The sequence below is a fragment of the Triplophysa dalaica genome, chromosome 15 (genome assembly GCF_015846415.1).
Source record: "Triplophysa dalaica isolate WHDGS20190420 chromosome 15, ASM1584641v1, whole genome shotgun sequence".
Classification (NCBI taxonomy): domain Eukaryota; kingdom Metazoa; phylum Chordata; class Actinopteri; order Cypriniformes; family Nemacheilidae; genus Triplophysa; species Triplophysa dalaica.
In genome coordinates this window covers 851117-874263 of record NC_079556.1, presented here as the reverse complement: position 1 = coordinate 874263, position 23147 = coordinate 851117, and the positions used below count along the sequence as shown (strand labels likewise).

Here is a 23147-nt window from a genome sequence, read left to right as displayed (position 1 = left end):
ATAAACATTCTTTCTACTTTTATTCACCCTCATGTCTTTCCAAATCTTTATGACCGGTATGACTTTTTATTTTAAAGAGTGATGAAGGCATTGAACCCCAAACAGCATTTCTGTCTGCTTTTGTGATCAGAGTCAAATACAGGGTTTGAATGGCATGATGTTAAATAAATGAAGATCATTGTAATTATTGGGTGTTCTAGCCCTTTATGACATTTACTTAGAAGATCACTGCCTGTGTAGGTGGTGGATTGTAAGACACCTCGCATCATGTATATTTGTAATCATGTAAGAGCGATGTTGTTAATTGTTACGCTCAAAAACACATATGAGCTCCATTAGTAAGCGACAAGGGAAGAACTTTGGCAGTGTTACCCTGGCAGATGACAAGGCAGCCATACTGCGGCGCATTTGCAATCCAGACACGCTGACTTGTACAGGCTCAGATAAGAACTGCTACCCTGAACAACAGGCTCGAAGCCAGCGTGGCGACTATGCCAGATCTGTGTTACAGGCATCAGGGAGTCTTTATAAAAGTGAAAATAAATAAGACACACTTCGAGGTGACTTTGAAACGGCACTGAGCTTTAGATGGCATCAGAATGCAGCATGCATCAAATGACAATGGACAGTCAAAGAACAGCCTATTAATTTTAATCCTTCGCAAGTCACCCCTCTCCCTCCCTCAGTCTCTCTCTCTCTCTGGTGGTGTGGGGATCAGAACGGATTTGGGTGGAGTTTTTTAGTGGCAGGTGGGCGAAATCTGTTTGCAACTAAGAGATTTTCCCAAACTGAAAATTCAAGGTCAGTCAACGTTAAAGTGTTTCTATAAAGTATCATTCACAAGCCTTAAGAGATTGTCATACTGTTCTTCATTTGATGTCCCGGATATTACTCCTGTGGGTTTCAAATGCTTATCTTACATGGTGGTTATGTAATGTTTGTAATATTTAAACTAGAGTCTGGGTTGCGTGGAAGGATAGCAAAGAATTTGGATCTGGGGTGTATCCGAAATCTTTTCGATGTTTTATGCATCCTAGTTAGCTAGAATGGTTGTGTTCGTTTTCAACTGAAACTGTGATTCTTTTGTGCATCTTTATAGCAGTCCAACTTGCAGAAGCTCATTGACCTCATTATTGGTGCACAGCAGAGGATAAAAGAGGCAGTGGTTCATATAGCCGTGCTTGTGTCGGGTCAGGTCAAAACGCCCTAGATGAGCGGTGATAGTGGGTCGCTGCGGTTGTGTGGCTCTGCAATTGCTGGCCTGCCATGGGATTATTGTTCAATCAGAATTTGACTTTCTTTGACAGTACTGTACGGTTTTTAGCTGTGTATTCTTGTGGTCTTGCAAAGACCTCCTTCTCCAATCCAGCTGGCTAAAGTGAAACGGGGTCAAGCTCAACAAATGCCTTCAGGTAAGAGTGTCCATGGCACCATGTGTTCCCATGTTTTTTTTACTATCAACAGGGATGTAGTTTGCATCTGTTTGCGCGTGACGTCACGTGAGGGGGGCGGTTGATTTAAGATGGCTTTATTTGCTCTGTAATCCCTTATAGCAATCTGAGCGGGTAAAATGTTCAGGGTTGGATCAGGATTATCGCAAGCCCCTGCCTCCCCCACGCCGGCCCTCCCCTTGTTAAAATGTTCCTTCCTGTCTGCTTTCTCTATTTTCTTTCACTCTGTCTGTTCACGGTTGTCGCTTTGCATTGCCACAATGGAGTAGTCAGGCAGGCTTCACCTCCCTGTGTTATTTGCGAGAGTGTTTGGTGTCCTCTTTCCTGCCTCCATCACCACCAGCAGTATTCCCCAGATCAATTATTCACAAATCGTCAAGCAAGAGGAGCCATTTGATAGCCAGACCTCGCTACTGTGAAAGGGACCGGGAGGCAATAATTTCAGCTGGACCTCAGGTGAAAATTTATATCTTGTGGTTCATCTTTTTCTTTCACCCATTTTCCTCTCAACACTTGACATCAGCCTGCATCTAGAAACCTAAAGGAATCTGAATAAGTTGTATTTGTTCCTCATGTTGATCTCCAGTAAGCAGTTGCCGATCGGGCGCTCCCAGAGCTGGGACACGCTGGGTGGGAATGAGACTGATTGGGAACGCAGTGAGAGCATTTACGAGCAGCAGGCCCGGATGGCTGGTCGAAGGAACTCGCTGAGCTACGGTGGAGACGCAGGGGGGGGATGGTATGAGCCCCCGGCTGGAGTGCGTCCCCCTGACCTGGATTTGAAACGCGAGCCTGAATCCTACCAGGAATCTCTTTATAACCAAGGTTATTTGGATTGTCCTAACCCCCGTAACATAAGAAAGAGCTCTGTTCCTGAATTAAACAGCCATTACGATCGACTGCACGTAGCTCATCGTGGGTCCCTGCCACCTCACGACTACTATCAGCAAGACCCAGGTATGCCGTCCAGGCCAGCAGAGGGTTTCTATCGTGGAGATCAGCCTCATCCTCTAAATAGGTCAGCTTCACATTATGGAATGATGGCAGGTCCTCGACAACTGTGGGAGCACAGTTCAGGCGGTAGGCCTGCTTCTGCCACCCCAACCCAAGGCTTACCTCCTCCCCCACCGCCAACTGCACATGAAATGGGTCGTATTTACAGGGAAGCATCCCTTCCAGGGCCTCCACCTGTTACTCCCATATCCAAAATGATGCAGGATGGGCAACGAGTTACAAGCAGAGCACCATCTCCAGCTTGTTATCTAATTGAGCCAAATTCTCCTCGTTACGGTGCTGAGCCACCTGCCTCTCTCACTAGCCACACGATCTACAGTGATGTCAACGGAAGATCAGTTGATTCTCACCAGCCTAAAGCCACCTGCCTTGTGGTTGATCCAACTACTCAAGGAATGGATGGAACTGTCCGAGGTATGGTCATGCATCCCGAAAATTCCTCATCACACACAATACAGCAAGCTCAACAGCAAGCACAGCAACAAATGCAACAACAAATACAGCAGCAGCAAATGCAGCCAGTGCAGCAAATGCAGCCGGTGCAGCAAATGCAGCCAATGCACACAGTGCAGCAAATGCAGCCGGTGCAACAAATGCAGCAAGGTCAGCCAGTGCAGCAAATGCAGCACGTTCAGCCAGTGCAGCAAATGCAGCACATTCAACAGATACCGCAGGTTCAGCCAGTGCAGCAAGTTCCATACGTGCAACCCATAGCACCTCCAAATCCTGTCTACTCCCCAGCCCCCCCAACCGCTCCAATATCCACCCAGCAACCAGCAGTAGCTCCTGTTCCTGTTTCACTTCCTCCTCAGCCTCCTGCACCTGCTCCCCCTCCCACTGCCCCTCAAACCCCCATAGCTCCTGTTGACCCCAAATTTCTGGCTTTTTTGCAAAAAGAAGGCCTTTCAGAAAGCACCATAACTTCCCTTCTACATCAAGGTTTTGACTCCTCAGCGATGTTGGCTGTAATGGAAGAAAATGACGCACGCTCAGTAGCCCCCAACTTGGGTCAGGCCCGGGTTCTGTCTCGTGTTGTGCTGGGTTGCAAAAAAACACCCGAAGTCCCCCCAGCTACCCCCCATGCCAGTGCTCCAGTTCGAGGCAGGTCTAACAGCTTCAGCCATCGTGGTGACATTTATGTACACCAACCTCCACCAATGACTCCAGGTGTGGACTCCCATTATATGCAGCCACCTTCTACCCCCATGCAGACTATATCCCCAAGGATGGGAGAGAGCTATGGTCGCAGACCCAGTAGCGCCCCCTCCCAACAGTTTCTTGAGACCAGTGGGTATCCTGGAGCCAGGTTTGCAGGATCTTACAGTGGCGGTATGCTTCCAGTTCAACCTCGCCCTCTGTCAGCCTTCAATCCACATGCAGGCATGCACATGCCACCTATGACTGCAGCATCCCAACAAGCAGCCATTCCATCGCATTTACCAGGAATACCACCGCAATTGCCAGGCTCTTTCCATGCCATGCCACAGCCATTACCATTGCATGGAGTTCATCAATCAATGACCATTTCTCCTATGGCACCCCAGCAAGCACCTAAGGCGTACACCACAAACTACACTGTACCCATGGAGTTGATGAAGAGAGATCGTAGTTTGGCCGCGATGTCAACCATGCCCAGTCCCCATGTGAGCCCACAGGTAATGCGGAAGGCTGGGATTGTGGCCTCAGATGGTTCTCTTGTACCTCTGCGAGGTGCCGTTTCAGGAACAAATGTAAACCTGGCTAATCAGAAGCTCAGTCGGCGCACTGGACCTCCGGTCATTGTCTCCACTATGGCGTCGCCAGACACAAGTAAATTCAAGCCTTCTTGCTTTTCCTCCTACATGTACCCTTTTCCTTCTCACCCCCTTTTCGGTCCACCAACGTGTTTGTTTTGGAGTGAGCTTGTCTGTGTATATAATTGTACTCTATTGTCTCCTTTAAAGAATAAACTATTATATTCTGTTTTAGAAGAAATGAATTGTGTAGCTACTGACGTTCTAGACTTGTTCATATATTCCCCAGATGTCTTCACTGTTGAAATGCATGTTGTTTATCTAATGTTGAGTTTTGCAAGACTTTAGTTTGTAGTGTTTAATGGGCCGTGTTGTGTGTACTGTACATTAGAGTTATGGTCATGCTGGTTACTGTGAGGATTGTTTCCTTCTCATTTTTTCAGTGCCTTTGAGTAGATTTATAGTTCATTCCATTTAAATGGACGCTTGCATCATGCTTTCATTTTTTTCTCTTTTTAGATGCTTACAACAGTAGATTAGTTCATTTGCACATATGACTTGGTATGTTCTCCAGAAAACAAAAGACGGTAATTTTATGAATATCTGGATGGGTGTATTGAGTACAATAGCCGTGAATTGTGATTTGTGATGTACCTTAACACTTAATAAAGCACACAAGGGGGGCAAAAGAGAAGTCTCTGCGGCTTTCTGATCATTTTCCTTTGGATGGCCTTAGTGAGAAACCACCCAAAATCTAAAAAAAGGAAACGTGTTGACACTTTTCAATGGATGTTTAATGTGTTAAATGCATGTTTTAGTGTATATATTTATATATATATATCATAAATATATTAAGTATGTTATATTTGTGTTGACCAAAATAATAGTCATCCAGTTTCATTATCGGGGAAACTTATACTGTAAAATGGTTATCATTTTACCTGCACCACTGGAAAATAGTGTTTTCTTGGTTTAATTGTGTTAAAGACAAAAGTATGTGTGTTTGTGCATTTTCATTCTGTTGTGTTGCTGTGCAGTGGTGTTTTATGTTATTAGTCAGTCATATTTGTGCAGTATTAGTCATATCAACTCGAGGCAGTCGGTGACCTTTAGATTGTCTTTTGGCTTTTATATCACAGATGTTGTGTAGTATAGACTTATCTAAAAGGATTTGGAGTGGCACGTCTCATGTTTGAGTTGATTATGGTTTCTCTTTGAACCTTTGTCAGTGCTTGTGCGTTTTTCCAAGATCTGTTTGACTGAGATCGAGTCTGAGTGAAATGTAGTCTGTAAACGCCACAGTCGTTCAGATGTACGTTTGATGTGAGCTGTCACTTTAACAGAGCTCTATACAGGCGAGATCAGAATGATTGATTCAGCCGACACAGGACGAGAGAGATGGTCACTTTACTGCCAAGTGTGAACTTTATTCAGCAGTATAGATGAAATCCATTACAGTCCTCTAGAAACAAGAATTGCCTCAAGTATGAAACGTGAACTAATAGTTTTGGCTAAAGGATCATACCTATTTTTGGTACTATGTTTTAAGTACCACATATGAAAATACATTTTCGTATTGCGCATCAAACAATAATATTTTTTATTCTTAATAAATGTCATATTCGTTTAGATTTTGGAGGAGGGATCTGATGTTGCTGTCGACATATGTTAACCATGGTAAAGAACATGTTTTTTTCACTCTACAGTCAACAGTGCGTGTATATGACCGATGGTCAGCGATTGCACTGGAAAGACTCTGATCTGAAACGGAGATGTGTTATAAACCTGACAGGATATTAAACAGCACATCGGACGTGATCGAACGTTTTTATTGGCTGACTGGTTAGTGGCCAAGATCAGTAGTGTTTGACGGTAGTAAAATGTACGAATAATAATTTTACATTCTGGTAAACTTTGTTTTTCACTGTATAGACCACTTGACATGATGTATACAATGGTCCAGCAGTACCAGTTTCCACCATTGCTTTCTTTTGTTTTTAAATCTTATATTTATATATAAATTGAAAACATTGAATTCGCGGCCATGTTTTGTACAGCAGCAATAAATGGACCAACAACTCTACAACACGCGTTTCCTCTCCCCTGCGGTATAGTGGTGAAATGGACCGTGGATGATCGGTGATCCGTACGGATTGTACTCTACAGTTCTGCTTCAATATTAAAGCAGTTCCAGATAAGCAACAACGCTCAAAACTGCTCGGTCACACAGTAAATATTAGAACAAAAACAATAACATATCTTGGTTCTAACAAACAGAAAAAACAATGTTACTCACAAACTTATCGGAATGAAAGCAACGTCCTCCCCTGACTTTAAGATCATCTTTCTCACCAACGACTCTCTACTGGAAAGTATCTCCATTGATATCTATCAGTATCTCTGTTAAAAGCCTCAGTATCGTGGGTCCTAACGCGTCTCTGCTGGAAAGACTTTATAATATTAGAGCAGCTAATAGCTCCTGCCTCCTTATCCTTTTGTATCCTTAAAATCCATCCAAAGGAAAATTCTATGACATAGCAAAATGTCTATTTTTGGATAAAGCAGAATATGTAAAACGCTTTGCAAATATAATTTGTATTTTGCAGCTGTTTTTCATTTGGAGTGTGATGGACACGAACCAAAGATAAGATGATTCAGAATAAAAGAATAAGTCTGGCATTAGTGCAAAAACAGCTTTGCGTTATGTAACACTGACACAAAAGACGGAGTAAACAGCAGCAAAGCTAATAGTATTAAATCATTTAAACTCTTAGTTCTGATCGGATGAGCCAAAATCAATCTCTTTGGGAAAAAATGTATACAATACAATTTTGATGTTGCATGGCAACCGTAAACATTAAACCTCTGTGCTTTACCATAAAGCCATCTCTCTCTCTCTCTCTCTCTCATAGCTTTGCAAATATATATGTATATATACATCATAAATGTTCGAGCAATTGATTGACATTGCTGTAGATGTTTGTGCTTGTCTTTGAGGATTAAAATGGTCTTGTATAGAAAATCAGCTGTCAACTCCAGCTTCCTCTTCATCTTTCAGTTTTCTCTGTCCAAATTCTTTTGTATCTTATCTCTTCATTTATTGTTCACTTTCGTCTGCCACTTCTGTACCTTCTCTCTCATCTCACTTAAGTTGATGGCTTTAGCTGGCTTTCGCTTCCTATAATAAAACGATTTCTCCAGTGTCCTGGTCGTCTCTGACTCCAGATGTTTGGACTTTGGGTCGTGTCAGAGTAGATGGGCGAACATCTGCGGAGCCCCAGCAGGCCGGTGTTCCTCGGGAAAGTGCAAAAGCGAAACAAAGTCATTTGCATGTGGGTGAGGGTTGTTTGTTTTGCCGGTAATTTCGTCTGCTAATGGACAGGCTGTAGACGGCTGGCTCGCAGGATTTTCCTTAATTGTGTGTTGCTAGGTGACCTGCTTTGGATTTTTGCATCATCTTTATTTTTTGCTTGCAGCATAATAATGTTCTCAAGGATTTGTGTATGGATAAGATCTAATTCATTTTCAACATGATGGCAGAGAGCTTGAACACCTTGTTGCTTGTTCTTTTACCATTCATGGTCGTTCCCAAAAGCCTCCCCCACCCAGACTAATTGCATGTGCATATGGACATGTAGCTCTGACCCCGGTATAAGTCCTTCCTTTCTAGTGAGATCGGATTATGTAGTCATGGCGATGGACGGCGCGGTCGGACAACACGGAAGTGCCCCAGGTCAGATGTTTGTGTGTGGTTGTTGGTGTCTATCTCTTTAATGTCAGGTTTGCTCTGTTGATTTGTTCGTTTGTTTAGATTTTGATGTTCTTGTTGGACAGCAAGTTTAAATGAAGGAAGCGTTCAGAGAGATCAGCCCGAGTCAGGATAAGCCGCCCCCCAGGTCATGGATCAGAAACGTTACACTTGGATGACCATCGAAGACTATTTAGTTACATTTAAACCACAATATTGTTGACATTAAAGAAACAGTGCTTGCAAAGGAGTGATAGGTTTGTGTGGAAGTTTTGGGTTTGATTGTTTTCAGCCGTGTATGAGAAACATCTCTGCAATGTAAAAGCAAGACCAGTCAAATTAATAATGCAGAAAAATCTTGAAATATAAATGTGTTTTCGTTAGTTATGCCCTAATTCTTTATTTACTAATTTATTGAAATTAACTATGTTGTAGCACAGCTTTACGTATTTTAGCAATTCCCATTTGTGCATTATTTTATAAAATGGTCGATCTCTCAAAAAAGATGCCGGGAAAGGAACATGCTACATTTGACAGGAAATAGACAGAAGTGGATTTTAAGCGCAAGGAGTTGTAAGGTTGACTTTTCCAGCTCAGCATATTCATTTACTGAGGTTTTACAAATGAAGCAGGATGAAGAGAAGAGGGAGAGAATGGAAAAAAAAAGAGATTAGAGAGGAAAAATCCCTCCAGCCATCTGTGCCGGGCCGGGCCCGGTGGGAACGGACGGGGGGGTTTGAGTTGACGGTGTCTGTCAGAACATAATCCTGCTGAAATGAATGAATGTGTGTACTGTAATCTGTGATAGAAGTCATTTGGTCCTTCTCTGATGTGACATTTTAACATTAAATAATGAGGAAAGGGCGTGATATTGGTTTGTTAATAATCCATTTGCTCTGATTCGTGCTCTTGTAAACAACCAGCGTGTGATATTTTTTTAAACTTCATACATTTTTAAATGACTTGTGTTGCTTTGGATAAGAGCGTCTGCTAAAGGCATACATTAACATGGCATGTATATCACGCAGTAGCTTTGTAATATCTGATTCGGTGTGTTTGTGATAAACGTATGGATTAGGGGTGTTAAACCATGTAAAACAAGGTTATCGCTACAGCGCATTTTAAACGAATGAAAGACTTTGAAAAGACACACATCGAGATACTCAACACGTCAACTGTTGCAGAAGGAATTTCCCGTCTACGATTTTCTTCCGGAGCGAGTCTGTGCCAATGAAAAAGAGACCCAACAGGTCCCATTGAATTATTCATTGTGAGAAAATACAAAGGTCACAAAGATTGAGTTTCATTTGTAGATGGAGCGGCATATCTCTGTGAATGCCATGCATCAATGTTTGAAAACCAGAATCGGTGTATCGCTTTAATGCACAAAAGAGACGGAAAAATGTCTGATGGTCTTGCGTGCTGGATGAATTTCTGTGTGCGCAAGGACAGACGGCCGTGTGTGGATTGTGTAGTTATATTTGAAGCGTGTGATTGAGCTGTGATGTTAATGTGTCGTAGAAACTCAAGGGCTTGTTAAGAAAAGTGTTGCGTCAGATGATTAGCGATGTATATCTGAATCCTGAAAAATGTGCATCCTTTACAAAAAGATCAGGAGCGCATATTAAAGTTAATTGTTATTGTGTTAACAGAGTACTTATGATCATAATGTGCACAGCTGTTTACTTGTTTTTATTCTACCGTGTGAGGGTACACGGAAGTGTGTGTGTGTGTGTGTGTGTTATTGTTGTAACTTACTCCACACTATACACTGTCACCTCATAAAGAACCTCGTCTTAAGTGTAACAAAACACAGCTGTTTGGCTCTCTCTCTCTCTCTCTCTCTCTCTCTCTCTCTCTCTCTCTCTCTCTCTCTCTCCCTCTCTCCCCCTCTCTCTCTCTCTCTCTCTCTCTCCCCTCCTCTCTCTCTCCCTCTCTCTCTCTCCCCCTCTCTCTCTCCCCCTCTCTCTCTCTCTCTCTCTCTCTCTCTCTCCATCTCTCTCCCCCCCTCCTCTCTCTCTCTCTCTATCTCTATCTCTCTCCATCTCTCTCTCTCCCCCCTCCCCTCTCTCTCTCTCTCTCTCTCTCCCCCTCTCTCTCTCTCTCTCTCTCTCTCTCCCCCCCCCTCTCTCTCTCTCTCTCTATCTCTCTCCATCTCTCTCTCTCTCTCTCTCTCTCTCTCCCCCTCTCTCTCTATCGCTCTCTCTCCCTCTCGGAAAACCCTCATTCTACAGTTCAATCTCTCACTTTGGAAAGCCAGATGGCTCCTGTCATATGGAGAGCTAACAGAAGGACTGAGAGAGAATGTGAAACGAATGAATCGAATGGAAAATTATTTTGTGGAATGAGAAAGTGAAGAAGACATCATCTGCTGTATGTGTTTGTTTTGCTTCAGGAAAGCAAAAGTGAAAGATAAAGTAGTTTGTTAGCTTAGTTAATGTGCTATTGGTCATCTCTTGTTTGGTCATTTGAAAGCATACGTGCACACTGCAAACACAAGGTGTGATTTATCACACTCCAGAAACAGATTGTCTTTTTATTGTAAAATCATATTTACAATTTGCTGCAATCTTCTCCACCTTTGATCCCTTCTGAATCCATTTTTTACCCTTTTCACCCTCTCATTGACCCTTTGGAATGACAAACACGCTGTACCTTTAAGACGTCTATATGTAAATGTCCTCTTTTATGACCTGCCATCCTCTATGCTTGTTAAATGAGTAACAATGCCCTCGCCGGGCTGCTGAATAGACATTCATATGTAAATTAGGGGGATCGTCGTCGATACCAATTTCTGATTTTTTGGTGAATGTTAAAGTACGTCTAGTGAGTGCATTTACATTTCACCCGAACAACGGACAAGCTTTTTTCCACAGCGTGCTATCTGTGACTTCATTAAGTTGTGTAACCAGATGTGTGTCTTGTGGTTTCTGTTCAACATCCCCAAGTTCCTTTCCGCGTGTTCATTTGTGTGTGTGTCGAATTCAACTTTAACTAGAAATCCTGTTAAGCGATTTGAAGCGGGGAATATCGACGGCAGTGTTTGCTCTGGTCTTAAGTAGCTTAAAATAATTCTGTCGGCTACACGAGAAACTGCATCGACAAGATGAACAAGTACACATCCTCATTGTGTTATTCTGTGTGAGTGTGTCTTTTTACATCAATTCTTTAATTTCCCTTAAATAATCTGTAGTATTTCAGCTTTTTTTATTAGGTCATTTGTTTTGTTTGTTTATTCATTGTGTGTGTATGTAACATTTATTTTTTTGCTAGTTTGTTCTTTGGATTGTTTACAAACATCCGCGCTGCCATTCGATTGATGTTCATTTATTCATTAGTTTGTTTTTTTCATCCATTTGTTTTATTCTCATCTGGTAATTTTGGTTGTTTATTGTTTTCATCCAATAGTCATTTGTTTGCTCATGTTTATCATTCCGTCATATCATTTGTTCTTGTATTCTTGGCTCCATTTGTTCTTGACAACAGACACGCATTGTATAAGCTTGATAAAAATGATTTTGTAGTTGTTGTAATCAACAGAAGTACACTGTAAAAACAACCTATAGAATCTACTTAATAAAGTTGAGGTAATAATTTTAACTCGCTTTGTTAGAGTAAATTCTATCATATATTTTTGAGTAAATTTATGAGCTATATAACACACTAAAAGAAATTGGGTAAAGTCTACCTAAAATATTATATGACTAATTACTAAATACATAATTTTACCCATTGCCATCAGTCAACCATCATCTACCTAATTATCATTTATAATAAATGGTCAATAAGAATAATTAAACTCTATATATTACTTATTTAGGAAAGGTTTAATTGACCTAAATCGGGTAGCACAAAACACTGAATCCTTTTATTGAGTAAAAAAATAACAACATTTCCACATACTTTGCAGAGTCGATTCATTTAAAATAAAATAAAACGCCTAAAATAATAGTAACTCAGTGTACTGATGTTTATTTATCTTGTTATATGCAAATTCTCCATGAGTGGTCTTCTGATGTTTCATAGTGTGTGGATATGCGCACTGTTTTAGGATAAATGTTACTCAATATTTTAATGTTGTCAACTATTAATCTTAACAAATAGTTAGAATGTACTAATTTTTATAAATTGTCATCGAGCTAATATCTTTAAAGTCCCCGTGAACCGGAATTTGCGACCGTTTTTACTTCCGTATATCCGAGTGAAAACTTACAGTTGAAGGGGAGGAGTTAACGGAAGCTCCGCCCACGCCGTCTAATTTACGTCATTTGAGATGGACAGACATTTCAGGGCGGAGTTGCATTTTAAGATTTTAACTGAAGATTATGAGGATACATGAATTTTAAATTGTTGCATTGTTATGCTTTTTACTATAAAAAATGCAATATTTCAGGAAAATATAAGAATTGTCTTCTTTTTTTTCAAAGACTTTAAGTTTAAGACTTTGAGTTTCAAATGTTGTGTCTATCAATCATATTGAGGTGTATTTTTATTTTTTAAGTTGCCATTACTCTAAACAAATAAGAAGGGTGGGTAAAAGTACTCATTCTTATTTATTAAACCTGCTAACTACTATAGTTGAGTAAAATCAAACAGATTTTAATGGGTTTTATTTAAAGGGATAGTTCATCTAAAAATGAAAATTCTGTCATCATTTACTCACCCTTATGTCATTTCATACCAGTATAATGTTTCATGTTCCGTTTCACACAAAGAAAGATATTTGTAAGAATGTTAATCTCAGTTATATTCAGTTCCGGGACATCTTTGACTACCATAGTTGAGAGAATTAAATGGTAGTCAAAGGTGCCTGAGAACTGTTTGTTTTCCTAAATTCTTCAAAATATCTCATTATGTGTTCGTCAGACCAAAGAATACACTATTTTTTTCCTACTATGGTAGTGGATGAAGTCCCAGAACTGAAAATTGCTCACATTCTCCCAAATCACCTTCTCTGTGTCCATTTGAACAAAGAACTGTATACAGGTTTGAAACAACCCGAGGGTGAGTAAATGATGACAGATTTTTCATTTTTCTGTGAACTGTCCCTTTAACATCCACCAGAATCATTTTTACAGTGTAGCTGTAATTTTAGAACATAAAGCGAGGGGGAATTAGCGAGAGATGTGAGTGGAAGGGAGAGGCAGTCTCCAACCGCCGTGGTCTCCAAATCATAAATTTGAGAGCGAGGGAGTGAGGGTAGAAAAAAAAGAAAGCAACTGAAGGGGGGTGATCGGGCGCGCGAGAAGAGGAAAGGCACAACTGGTTTGCGCTGGCACTCGAGTGGGAATTTTTGACCCTCCGCGACTCGACTCGGACGGCTGTAATTATTCCTCACCCTGAGAGAAATGGGGGGATGAAAACGGATGGAAAGTGAGAGGAGAACAACGCGCTCTCCTGTCCATCTGTGATCGTCTCTGATCCTCAGCTTCTGTCTGAAGACGAACAGATACCCACATATGGGGGAGTGAGAGAGAGAGAGAGAAAGGGAGACCCCCAGGACACAAGCACAGCGTCTTTTTCCGTCGTCTCCCTCCATTTTCCCTCGGTTTTTTTGGGGCTGCTCTTCATGGGAGGAATGTGGAGGCAGCATTTTCCAGGCAAGATGCATGTCTCTGAAATTGTCCAGAGAAAGTGTGTGTGTGGTTGTGCATGCGTCTGTGTGTGTGTGGTTCTTGGTATTTGGAGGTGTCACAAGCGATGGTCTTGACAGATTTTTGTGACAAACTCGCTCGCTCGTCGAAACACATGTGCACACCCGCTGTGTATTGTGGACCTGAACTCATTAGCATTAATGTGTGTGTCGAGCAGTTCAATCCCGGGCAAATAAGAGATGGAGGGGGGTTAAGAAAAAGTGACGCAGCACAGAGACGTTCTTACACACACACACCTGGTTTATTACAGGTCCCGAGCGGGCACTCCGTGATTTGCCAGCGGCTGTTTAAATCTGTTTTCCTGCGAGTGTCTTTTGGCTTAGTTGGAAAGCTGTGTGTGTTTTTCTGAAAGATTTTTTGGTGGTGCGTGTGTCTTTTTGTGTCTCGTAGGTGCGTGTGTGTGTGAAAGATTAGGTTGCTTGGTAACCACAAGCAGCATCTGACAGTGAGGTGAGGCATTTGGCTGCCAGCTTTTTTTTCTCTGAGATTGCTTGTGTCTCACACACACACACACACACGTGCTTATTAAAATCACAGCGGCACACCTAAGCAAGAGGTGAAGAAACTCACACATACAAGTATGATGTATGTGCTGCCATTACACACACACACACACACACACACATCCACGTCAACGCTGCTCCATGGAAAAATCTCCTCATTTCCTTTTGTTTTTACAGACTTTTATTGTTCATGGGATTTCAAAGAGACTATTACATTACTCTCTCTCTCTCTCTCTCTCTCTAGTTTATTCAGAAATGAAAAATCTGACATTGACTCGCCCTCATGTTGTTTTAAAACGGACGTCTTTTTTCTTTAGGACAAATGATTTATTTCGAAGAATTTGTCACGTTGCTCTTTTTAAAACCTTAAGTCACCGCTAGTTGTCAAGATCAATGAAGTGATGGTTCACCCAGAAACTAAAATGATCATTTTTTTCACCCTCAAGTAATATATGACTTTTTTTCTGCAGAACACGCAAGAAATATTTTGATGAACTGTTAACCAAACGCCGTTGACCCGTCGACTTCCATTACTCAAAATATCTTCTTGTGTGTTGCGCAGTAGAAAGAGTTATATACAGGTTTTGAACAACATGAGGTGAACGAATGATGACGGAATTAAACATTTTGGGTGAACTGTCCCTTTAATGGTTTTCAGGTGACGCCATGCATGTGTTTAACAACAGAAGTGATTTGCGCATTAGATAATGTCTGTGCACCGGTATGTTCTTGGTCTTTGTTTGTTTAAAAATTATTCAGGTTAAGTTTGTCTTTGCCGTACGTGTCCAAAAAAGCTTTCAGCGCTCCCCGGCCAAGATCTGAAATTGTTTACAGGTTGGAAAATGAACAGTCGCCGCAGTTTCGTGAGCACTGATTGGTTGAATGGCCACTTTCAGGGATCTACTGGCGGTATGAGTGTGTGAACGCCAATCTGGGGGCTTGAACCTCTGCCTTCTCCCTCCACTTTCTCCTCTGATGTAGCGATCACCATATCATTTGTGTTTCCGTATGATGTGTTTAATGCTCATTTAAAGCGTGCCAGAATCCAAATCCCTGCCAGTTCCCTGTGAGACCAAATGCTGCTTTAACATCTCCCACACAATTATTTTTTCATAATAACAATGTTAATAATTCTCATTTAAGTCCTGTAAAATGAATTAGAAAGCACGGGGCTCAGATGTTTTCCAAAATTAGACGTATTCATAACTCTCTCCAAGTGATGTAATCGCCATGACAACAAGACATATGGCAGGAGGGCGCTCAGGAAACTCACCCTTCTCTCTCTCTCGTTTTAGGTATAAGGCCACAGATCATGAACGGTCCGATGCATCCTCGCCCGCTGGTGGCGCTGTTGGACGGTAGAGACTGCACCGTGGAGATGCCCATCCTGAAAGATTTGGCCACGGTGGCATTCTGCGACGCACAGTCAACGCAAGAAATCCACGAGAAGGTTTGTAAATTGCTTTTTGTTTCATTCAAATCCAGTTTATTTCATATCAAGTTGTTAATGATCATATTAATGTTTGTTTTTATTCAAACTTAAGAATAATTGCTCTGATTAAAAACACAATTATTATCATGGGGAAAAGGTGTCAAGCGCATTCATCCTGAGATATACATTGAGCCCACGTGCTCATTCCAACATATTAGGAAGAAATGTGATTCCTGTGCTCTTATTTAACATCTTCTCTGGTTCGCAGGTGTTGAACGAAGCGGTCGGTGCAATGATGTACCACACCATCACTCTGACCAGAGAGGATCTGGAGAAGTTTAAAGCCCTGCGAATCATAATCCGCATCGGCAGCGGATACGACAATATTGACATTAAAGCGGCTGGAGAGATGGGTAAGACAAGTTTCCAGCTAATAAAGTTGATTTCCTGCAGGAGACGCATTAATCAGAGATGGAATCTTACAGTCAGCTGCGTTCATCTCAGGACGATTTCTGTCTTATTGGAGATGTTTGTATGACAGCCGCCGTACCAAAGGGACTGTTCAAGTCGAACTCAAAAGTGTGTAACACTGAAAAAAATTGCTGATGTACGAGAGAAGTGAGATAGTAATAGAGATTTTGAAGGAGATTCAGCGTTGTCACCCTGGACCACACAACCAGTCTTAACGTTTTTAGTAAAAGCCAGAAATACATTTTATGGGTCAAAATGATTGATTAAATCTTTAGGATATAAAGTTAAGATAATGTCGAATGAAGATATTTTGGCAATTCCCTACTGTAAATATATCACAACTTTATTTTTGTGAGTAATATGCTTTGCTTAGGACTTCATTTAGGCATCTTTAAAGGCGATTTTATCAATACTTTGATCATTTTGCACCCCCAGATTTTCAAACATAATCCTATCCTAACAAACCATACGTCAATGGAAAGCTTATTTATAAAATTATTATTAAAATTATTAAAGCTTATTTATGTTTAAATATCAATTTCGAAAAATTGATACTTAAAGTCCTCGTGAACCGGATTTGCGATCGTTTTACTTCTGTATTCTGACGCTTTTCAGAGTCGAAAGGAATTTCAAAGGAGAAAATTAGCGGTCGTGTCTTGCTTTTTTTTTACTGCAAATTGATTGGATGTATAAAAACGGCTGTTACACTGTGAAATGAAACTGGCAGCAGACTGACAGGTGAAGGGGAGGAGTTAACAGATGCTCCGCCCACACTGTCTAATTTACATAACTTGAGATGGATAGTAATTTCATTGCGGAAGTGCTTACCAGATTTTAACTGACAATTATGAGGGTACATGAAATTTAAAAAGAAAATGACATTGATAAGCTATTTACTATAAATGCTGCAATATTTTATTAAAAAAGAATTGTCATTTTTTATTTCACTGGGACTTCCAGGCTCACATATGCTTGTGCAGAACAATAGCAGAACAATATTTCAAGGCCCCAACTTACAATTTCTACCAAATGAGATATTCTAGTGCCTTCCCGAACTAGAAAGATGTTTTCCTTTTATAATAATATAAGTCATTTCGACACGACCTAGTGGTCCCTAACCCCCATGTCGAGAAAGTGTACATTTAAAATGTACATACCTTTCTTTTTCAGTACAAACTAAACTATCACATCTTGTGTCGTGTACATATAATTTTGTCCAAAAAAATGCTCTCTGTCATGAGAATATTATAAATCACCAAAGTACACAGCAATTTACTAAAGTTTACTATAGTGAATTCCAACATTTTATTGAGTACTTCTAATTCTCTCCACGTTGTTTTGGATTAAAGTATCTGTCCAAATCCTTACAAATAATGATATGATGAATTTTCATAGACAAAAATTTTATTTAAAAAAAATGTACTATCACACAAACACGATATGTGTGTATATATGTGTTTGTATATTTGTGTAAAAGGTCGATCAGGCAGCAGTTGTCCTAGCAAAAGCCTTCAGCTTCGGCTTCAGTAAAAAAAAGAAAATGGATGTTTTCAATAGGAAATACGTCAAACAGGAAAGAACGTTCTGCTAGTTTAGCAATTTTATAGGATGTTTGAAACAATAGCAAAAATATAAATATTCTATTTTCTGTACCTTGAGAATATAAGACATGTAAAATGTGGACTGTAGACAAGTGTGTTTTCATTCTTGGAGCACACATTGAGCTTTTTCACACTCAATCTTTAATAACACAATACACTTCTGATATGAAGCACTTTTTATGAATCTTTCTTCAGAAGAGAACTTTACAGATTGTCAGAAGTAAGACATTTGGTCAAACCCTTCTTCATTTAAACTGCTTATTAATACAACCTGGGAACTTTCTGTCTAACTTTCACAGATTGTGAATTGCTTTCATTTTTGTGTCACCTTTTTCACACGCAATATGCAACCCACAATGCTCGACTAATCTCCGGGTGTTGCACCGTGTTTATAGGGATGGTTCGTCCGAAAATAAAAATTCTTTCATCATTAACTTACATTTGAGTTGTTTCAATCTGTATACATTTCTTTGTTTGGTTGAACACAGAGAAAGATATTTGGAAGAATGCTCCAAACAGTTGGAGCCCATTGACTCCCATAGTAGGAAAATTACTCTATAATTTTTTTGTTCTGTCGAACACAAAAGATATTTTGAAGAATGTAGGACAGGAAACAGTTCTGGGACACATTTGAGTACCATGGTAGTCAATGGGGTCTGAGAACTGTTTGATTACAAGCATTCAACCAAATATCTTTCTCTGTGTTCAAACGAACAAAGAAATGTATACAGATTTGTAACAACTAGAGAGTCAACTAGAACTATTTTAATATTTGGGTGAACGGTTTCGGTTCCTGATGTTTACAATAGTTTGTTCCGACATTAATGTTAATCTTGTCTCTTGGAGAGATGCTCAACACATTTCTGTGACTGAATTGGACTCGTGTGTGTGTGTGTTTCTGCAGGTATTGCTGTGTGTAATATTCCATCAGCGGCGGTGGAGGAGACAGCAGACTCAACGCTTTGTCACATCTTGAATCTGTACCGGAGAAACACTTGGCTTTATCAGAGCATGCGTGAGGGGACACGGGTCCAGAGCGTGGAGCAGATCAGAGAGGTGGCGTCAGGTGCCGCCCGCATCAGGGGAGAAACACTCGGACTCATTGGCTTTGGTGAGAGAGTTCACAATTTTCATCTTTTCACCATTTTTCTCATGATGATAGCATGAACCTTACTATAGCAAACATAAAGGTATATTACGCTATTAACTGCAGTTCAAAATAGCCAAAAATATTTACTACAGTAAATATTACAGTAAATAGTAAATAGTACTAGCAAATTCCAAAGCCGTATGATAGCTTTTTGTGACAAAAAGCGACTTTTTAGTGGAAAAATGTGATTATCTTTATTGTACTATCACACGATTATTTGTGCTTGCTGGATCTGCATTTTTATATTTCTTTGTGTTTTTGTGTCACAGGTCGATCGGGACAGGCAGTAGCCGTCCGAGCAAAAGCCTTCGGCTTCAATGTGATCTTTTATGATCCGTACCTGCAGGACGGTCTAGAGCGTTCACTGGGCGTCCAAAGAGTTTATACTTTACAGGACCTTCTGTACCAGAGCGACTGTGTTTCTCTTCACTGCAACCTGAACGAACATAACCATCACCTCATCAATGATTTCACCATCAAACAGGTGCATTATACCACATTTAAAGCTATTATAATGCCTTTCTCCTCCAACATAGCTACTTCTCTCAAGTCTGCAAAAGGAGGGAAATAAATAGCCTGCTAATAAATCAAATGCACATTTCAAGTCAAATCCCTATGGTACATTATGTGCATATAATTATTTTATTTTATAAGGGAATGCTTCAGAAGTGGTGAATAATGTGTTGTGATGTTAACATCCTTTCCTGTGGCTCAGTAGTTAGAGCGTGGCGATGACAACCCCAAGGTCATGGGTTCGATCCCAGGGGATTGCACATAATCAGAAACAAAATGTATAGTGTAATGCAACACAAGTCGCTTTGGAAAGAAGCGTCTGCCAAATGCATAAATGTAAATGTAAACATGAGCACCATCTAGTGGCCGATGTGTAAACTGAACTGAAGGCGTCTATTAATGTGACCGTGGATAACAAAACCATCCAAGAAAAAAAAAATGTACATCCCATGAAAGCTGAATAATAGGCTTTTCATTGATGTATGGTTTGATAGGATAAGACAATATCTGGCCAAGATACAACTGTTTAAAAATCTGGAAACTGAGGTTTGAAGTTTCTTATCTGAAGCGCTGAAACTCTCTATTGGTTAATCGCTGTAATGACGTTGTGGAGAGTAGATGATCCTGAAAACAGAAAATACTAAACTTTACATGGATACCAAACTTGAGGGTTTTTTAGCGATTTTGCTGCATCAATTCACAAAAATAAAGTCTTTCTAGGAAATTTACAAAATATCTTCATGGAACATGATCTTTACTTAATATTCTTATGATTTTTGGTATTAAAGTAAAATCTATCATTTTGACCCACACAATGTATTTTTGGCTATTACTAAAAATTTTCCTGTGCTACTTTAAAGTCGGCATGAAATTAAAATTTTCTATTCAAAATGATGTACACAGTGTTGTAGTGTTTGTTATAAATTATTTATCTGTGCACATCTTTTTTTCTTTTGATTAATTTGCACTTTATTCAAAAATGTTAACCTCCGTCCTTCCCTTGAAAAGACATCTCTTCACTTCTGGTCACAAGGAACTGGATCACAAATCTGACTCCATTTAATTGGCATCAGCAACTTTTAACGATCCAATCAATAGTCAATGAAGGAAATCAAGTCCCGCCCTACAATTTTATCTCATTTCAGAAGTTGTTTCACTCGGAAACGCGTCACGATACGGAAGAAAAGACAATCGCTAAATCCGTTTCATGACGACTTTAAGACTGGTTTTGTGGTCCAAGGTCACAAATGTTGTTTGTACTGTTTTGTTAGATGCGACAGGGAGCGTTTCTAGTGAACACGGCACGGGGCGGTCTGGTCGATGAGAAAGCCCTGGCACAGGCTCTAAAAGAGGGCAGAATAAGGGGCGCCGCCCTTGACGTCCATGAGACCGAACCATTCAGGTAAGATTTGTCATGATGCACAAATGGTGGTCGCAAACATTTAAAAACATAAAGTTAGTTTAAACTGTCATAGGGTCTAAAAACAAACTCGGAAGTATAAATATTCTGTTTGAAGGAAAGGGAGAAATCTCATTTTGTGTCTCTTGGGTTCCTCAGTTTTAGTCAAGGTCCTCTGAAGGATGCGCCCAATCTGATCTGCACGCCACACACGGCGTGGTACAGTGAGCAAGCCTCGCTGGAGATGAGAGAAGCGGCGGCCACCGAGATCCGCAGGGCCGTCACCGGTATGACCTTCATTTTCTACTAAACCCCGCCACAGATTTTTTTCTAATAACTCAATGTTATATGTGTACACCAACATAGATATTCTGTTTACACTTTGTTTCGTGGATAACAGCCACAGGTTTAAAGATTGCATCTGTGGCAATGCTACATTTCCAAGCTTCAATAATGTAATGCTTGCATGCTGAATTGCGATCGGTCATCAAACAAAGTCACTTGACTTTCTAAAGAATCGTGACGACTCGTAAGAGACTTCTATTGCAAAAAAAACTCTTCAAAGTGTAATTTCACACAAAATATGAAGACTTTAATCTTGAACATGTTGCATATTTTCAAGACTAGAATGTCTTAAATGGAATTCAGATGTAGTTCTATGAATAATCCGACTCTCCGCCCCGTCTATGTATTAATTGTGTGGTTTTGTCGTGATTTTCAGGTCGTATTCCGGACAGCCTCAGAAACTGCGTCAACAAGGAGTTTTTTGTCACCACAGCGCCGTGGGGGATGATGGAGCAGCAGGTACATCCAGAGCTCAACGGTGGAGCCTACAGGTGAGAAACAAACGCAGAACATCACCTGTCCACCCTCATTTCATTCACTCTTGAGTTTTTCACTGTCTCAAACGCCTCCTTTTTCCATTTGACTCACAAATAACACGCTTTGTGTTCCACGCAAAACATGCGAATAAACGTGTAAAATAAATTAACTTCCAACATGACCTGTAGCTATACAAGATTCTTCCGATCATTTCCCCACTACTAACACCTCCTTAGTTATGCATTTTAAGGAAAGTTCACTCCATTGCAATATGTTCTCGTCTATCTGTCCAAACCCGTGCTGTGACCTTTTCCTATCGAATTTTTCGAAAAGAATGATCGCAATAATTGCACAACCCGCACATGCATGTCAATTTACTCTCCGCCCCCCATTGTGTTGCTCAGTCTGATTGGTTCTCTCGTTCAGCAGAATGGCCCCGCCTCTGCCCGCCATTTCTCCTGGCGGCCTGCAAGACAAAATGTATACCTAAACAATGACAGGTAAATATTCACAGATGACAGCGTCAACCGACGCCATGTGCAGATAAATCTGATCGACAGTACAGTCGCCCTCAGAGATGTCTCTCACACGTTCATTGTCATCTCATTATTATTTTTAGTTACACATGATATTTGTTGTGTTTGTGTGTAGTTGATGAAAAAAGTCTACGAAGGCCGGCGCACACAGGTGATGTCATCAGTTTTTCTGCTCCCTAGGTTTCCTCCTGGTGTGGTGGGCGTGTCTCCTGGTGGCATGAGTGGTCAGTTTGAGGGCATGATAACTGGCGGGGTCCCCGGTGCCCATCCCCTGCCTCCGGGCACCCAGCCCAGCCTTGCCCCTTCCCCCACCCAGCTCATCAAACACAACGAGCACAGAGAACACCTCGCCAAGTCGTAACCACGGCGACCACGCGGCTCCGGACGCGCCCGCCACCGTGCGATAGATGGGAGTCTGTCATTCAGCAAAACTGCAAATCAGAGACAGTGAACGAGTGAACAAGCAATCAGCTGCCCCGAGCTCCACCGGAGAGCGGATTCACGGACCGCCTCCACCGTCTCGTTTTCCAAATCGGTTTTAGCGTTTTCCGTTCTGTTCTTTTGTTGTTTTTTTAACCCGGGAGTTGTTCCCTATCAATTTGTCTCGGTTTTTGAGGGGAGGACATCATTTCTACCTGTTCTACTGCAGGTGGGCGGTGCTTTCTTGCTGGGAGGCGTGGCGACGTGCGCTGGGCACTCCTCATTTCTTCACCGACCCCAGAGCTTGAAATGTTGACATCATATGTCATGCGCTTGTCTTCTTCCTCCTTGCCTTATATGGGCATGCAACGGAATTCACAGCCGTTAGTCCGTTTTTCGTTTCTGCGTTGGTTTCTTTGCATCTACGAATTTAGTGCTTGTCCTCTTCGTTTTAGTGTTAAAAGTTCTTGATAATAAAATATATATACAGTGTATCTACGAAGGGAACAGACAGAGCTGTTTTCTGCTAAATGAAGATGATAGTGTTATTATTAGAGTTGGTCCACATTTCGAAGAGATGACCTCTCGTTTACAGAATTGCACAAATTCAACCACCACCAGCTCAGACATCACTACTATTTAAGACCCGAGAGCACACACTATTTTACTGATCTTTTACTTTATTTGGGGTTGTCAGGAT

General features: G+C 40.9%; 1 protein-coding gene across 1 annotated transcript; it reads left to right on the top strand.

The window, feature by feature from the left end:
- The first annotated feature begins 2023 nt into the window (after nt 1-2023).
- Nucleotides 2024-22345, top strand: ctbp2a (C-terminal binding protein 2a). The gene is made up of 10 exons (XM_056767893.1): nt 2024-4274; nt 15399-15553; nt 15804-15948; nt 18512-18718; nt 19027-19241; nt 20542-20672; nt 20829-20956; nt 21391-21505; nt 21921-21991; nt 22208-22345. The coding sequence occupies exons 1-9, from the start codon at nt 2024-2026 to the stop codon at nt 21979-21981; spliced, it is 3408 nt and encodes a 1135-aa protein (XP_056623871.1). The 3' UTR covers nt 21982-21991; nt 22208-22345.
- Nucleotides 22346-23147: the final 802 nt, after the last annotated feature.